The 3,396-nt window shown below is 47.8% G+C and overlaps 1 protein-coding gene across 1 annotated transcript in view; it reads left to right on the top strand.

Annotated features, from left to right (window-relative positions):
* The first annotated feature begins 206 nt into the window (after nt 1–206).
* Nucleotides 207–3,396, top strand: part of MTFR2 (mitochondrial fission regulator 2) — a 17,305-nt gene continuing 14,115 nt past the window's right edge. The window contains exon 1 of the mRNA XM_008054216.2: nt 207–323. Coding sequence (XP_008052407.1) covers nt 261–323 — 63 coding nt within the window. The 5' untranslated portion in view covers nt 207–260. The remainder of the gene's footprint in view (nt 324–3,396) is intronic.

Raw genomic sequence — 3,396 nt, 5'->3', positions numbered from 1 at the left:
ACCAATAAGTTGAAGTTTTCTTCACAACCTTCCCCTTCTCTCCCAGAATCCCCCTTCCTTTCTTTCTCTTGGACTTCCTTCAAAATAATACTGAATAAGAGAAATTAGCTGATGGTGTAATGTATAACGACTGTTCCAGGTTATTTAATAAAATTTGTGTAGCAATCATTTGTCAAAAGTAATGTTTTCTAAAATTTTTCCCAAAGGTACTAAGAAACTGAAAATGTTTCCTTGAAGTTGCTTCTGTATTTGCTTTATCAATGTCTCTCATATTGAATATCTTAAGAGAGATGCTGGAATATTTTGGTGTTCCCATAGACCAGGTAAATGTCTTTTAATGAATTTCAGTGCATCTGTTGTATTTGTTCTTTGACCTCATTTTGAAAATAATTTATATGTACACATTTAATTTAAACAGAATTGTTGCTTCTCTTTAGGTGGAACAAAGGTGAGTTTGCAGTAGTATAGGTTTGATGGTTGGAGTTAACAAAGGGATAGGATTATTGAGAACTTATTTACCTTATAGGTCAAAAGGCAAAAGAAAATACAAAGGAAGGAAAAAAAGACATGACTTTCAGAGTTAACATCTAGTGCATAGATAAATTAGGCAATTTAAGGTAATTTAGAAACATGTTTGAGCTGGGCTCGGTAGCTCAGCCTGTAATCCCAGGCTTTGGGAGGCTGAGGTGAATGGATTGCCTGAGCCCCTGGGTTCGAGACCCGCCTGGGCAACTTGGCGAGACCTCATCACTACAATAAATCAAAAAAATTAGCCAGGCATGGTAGCACGTGTCTGTAGTTCCAGCCACTTGGAAGGCTGAGTCAGAAGGATCGCCAGAGCCCGGCAGGTTGAGACTGCAGTGGCCGGGAGCGACCACTGCACTCCAGTCTGGGTGACAGAGTGAGACTCCAACTCAAAAAAATAAAATAAAATAAACAAAATAAAAGCCCTTCCATAGGGCTTCTGAGGTGCTGGGCACTGTCCCAAGCACTTTACAAAGATTAACTCATTTAATCCTCCCCACAACCCTGTGAAGCAGGTACTGCGATTATCATTCCCATTTTACAGATGAAGAAACTGAGGAGGTTAAGTAACTTGTGCAAGGACAGGCAGTTAGGGAAGGGCAGCCCAGGGTCCAGAGCCTGGACAGTCTAGCTCCAGATCCAAGCTCCAGGCTGCTATCCTAATTCCTCCTGACAGAAGATGACCTGGTGGCAAGAACACTCTTAAAGTTCAACTTTTGTTTCCTTATTTATGTATTACTTTATTTTTACAGATAAGGTCTGGCTCTGTTGCCCAGGCTGCAGTGCAGTGGTGCAATCATAGCTCGTTAAAATCTCGACCTCCTGGACTCAAGCGATCCTCCTGCCTCAGCCTCTCAAGTAGCTAGGACTACAGGTGCACCACTATGCCTGGCTAATTTTTTTTTTCTTTTTGTAGGAGATGGTGGTGGGCCTCGCTATATTGCCCAGGTTGGTCTCGAACTCCTGGCCTCAAGCCATCCTCCAGTTTCGGCCTCACAAAGCACTGGGATTACAGGTGTGAGCCAGCGTGCACGGGCTGTTGCCTCCTACTTTATACCAGGAACCTCCCAAGTGCTTGCCCTGAAGCTCCCATGGTGGACAGGTATAAAGAGAACAGGGACCAGGGGTGTTGCTGAAAAGTGGATATTTGCAGATCAGTGCTGATCCCCCCAGCCAAAGTCCTGATCTGGCTGCAAGGCAGGGAGGGGTGTCTTCCTTAATCTGGTACCTACTATGAGCAGGGCACACTGTGTACCTATTACCTCATTCATCCCAGCAAGGCAGGTCTTACACTTCTCATTGACAGATGAGGAAACTGAGGCTCAGGAAGTCGAAGAGACTTGCCCATAACCATCCAGCCTCTATTGCATCAGATGAGGATTGGTATCCAGATCTGTCTGTCTCTGACTGTCATAAGCACAAGACATGGTTCCTGTGCTCAAGGGACCAGTCAGAGAGCCTTGCATCATGGGTCAAGGTGACGGTTTCTTGAAGGGCTAGAAGGGTATGCTCAGGTGGAATGGATGTAAGGGCTCAGCCTAGGTAAGCACAGGTTTGCATGTGGGCATGAGCTTTGGCCAATGTCCTAGTTGGAGCAGGTGTGTGTCAAGGCTCATCAGGTTATCATGTCAGATGATGAAATGGGGCCTTGAATGCCAAGCAGATGGTTTGGCATTGATGGGCAAGACCACAGGGAGCCATTGCTGTCTTAGGAGCCTCTTTCCCTCCCTCCTGAGGCGGCCTCCCTCTTGCACAGTGGAGCAATTTCCTAAAGCATTTTCTCTAATTTGTGATTGTTTTTCTAACCAGAAGCAGCGAGAGTCCCCAGCTTCCTCAGCCCACAAGCCGAGCTGAGCTGAGCTGCCAACGCTGCTGGGCTCTGCCTCCAATCTGGTAGCTTGGGGACCTACAAGTCCCTCTGTCCCAAAAGCCCTCCAAAGTACTGGGCAGACCATGGGGAGGGTCTTATGGGCTCAAATCCAGGGGCTTCTTTCCCAGCCTGAAGTCAACAGAGCCAATGTAGACTCAGGAATTGCTTTAAGCTGAAGCCACCACCTGCTGGCCAATTGTACCCAAATGACGTGAGGGCTGGTACCCTGAGATGAAGGGTTTGGCGGGGGGAAGCCCGAGCCTCTGCAAGGACTCCCGGGGCTCCAGGAGGGGCAAGGACTGAGTGAGAAGGCCAAGGCTGTGTGAGAAAACGGGGGCTCGGAGAGAATTTGAGGGTTCAGTGCAGGGACAGAAATCCTGTGAGAGACTGGGGCTCTGGAAGGGAAGGGCATGCCAGAAAGTGGCTAGGGGCTCAGTGAGGGGTCTGGGGCTCTGGTGGGGGGTGCTCAGTGACTGTCTGGGGAATGGAGGCTGTGTGCTATGGGAGGACAGGGCCTCCACAAGGAGATGGGGGCTTAGAGAAGAGATGGCACTCTGGGACTGGTGGGGATTCTGGCTAGAGGCTCAGCTGGGGCCTGGGATTTGTGAGAGACTGGGCCAGGGCATCCTTCATTGCTTTGGAGACATAAAGTCTCTGCTCAAATTTCAGGTAAAATAATTCCAGTCCCTTCCATTGGCTTTTCTAATCACTGTCTTTATGATCAGGCATCTCCAAATGTGTCGAGATTTTACTGGAACTTGGCACACAGTAGGCTCACAAAAAAAATGTATCTTGGATGGATGGAGAATTTAGTAGACTCGTGTATGAATGAAAATGGACAGATGGGTAGTGAGGAGATGGAGAGAAAGGCGGTGATACATGTGTGGGTAGATGATGGATGGATGGGTGGAGGTGGGTGGACTGTGGGCAGATGTGTTTAAATGGAGGTGGGTGGGCAGTATGATGGATTGGATAAATGGATGGATGGATGGATGGGTGGA

Source organism: Carlito syrichta, unplaced genomic scaffold, assembly GCF_000164805.1.
Source record: "Carlito syrichta isolate Samal-C Ts95f unplaced genomic scaffold, Tarsius_syrichta-2.0.1 Scaffold289251, whole genome shotgun sequence".
Lineage (NCBI taxonomy): Eukaryota > Metazoa > Chordata > Mammalia > Primates > Tarsiidae > Carlito > Carlito syrichta.
Note: the sequence above shows the minus strand (reverse complement) of the source record. Positions and strands in the feature narration are given on the sequence as shown.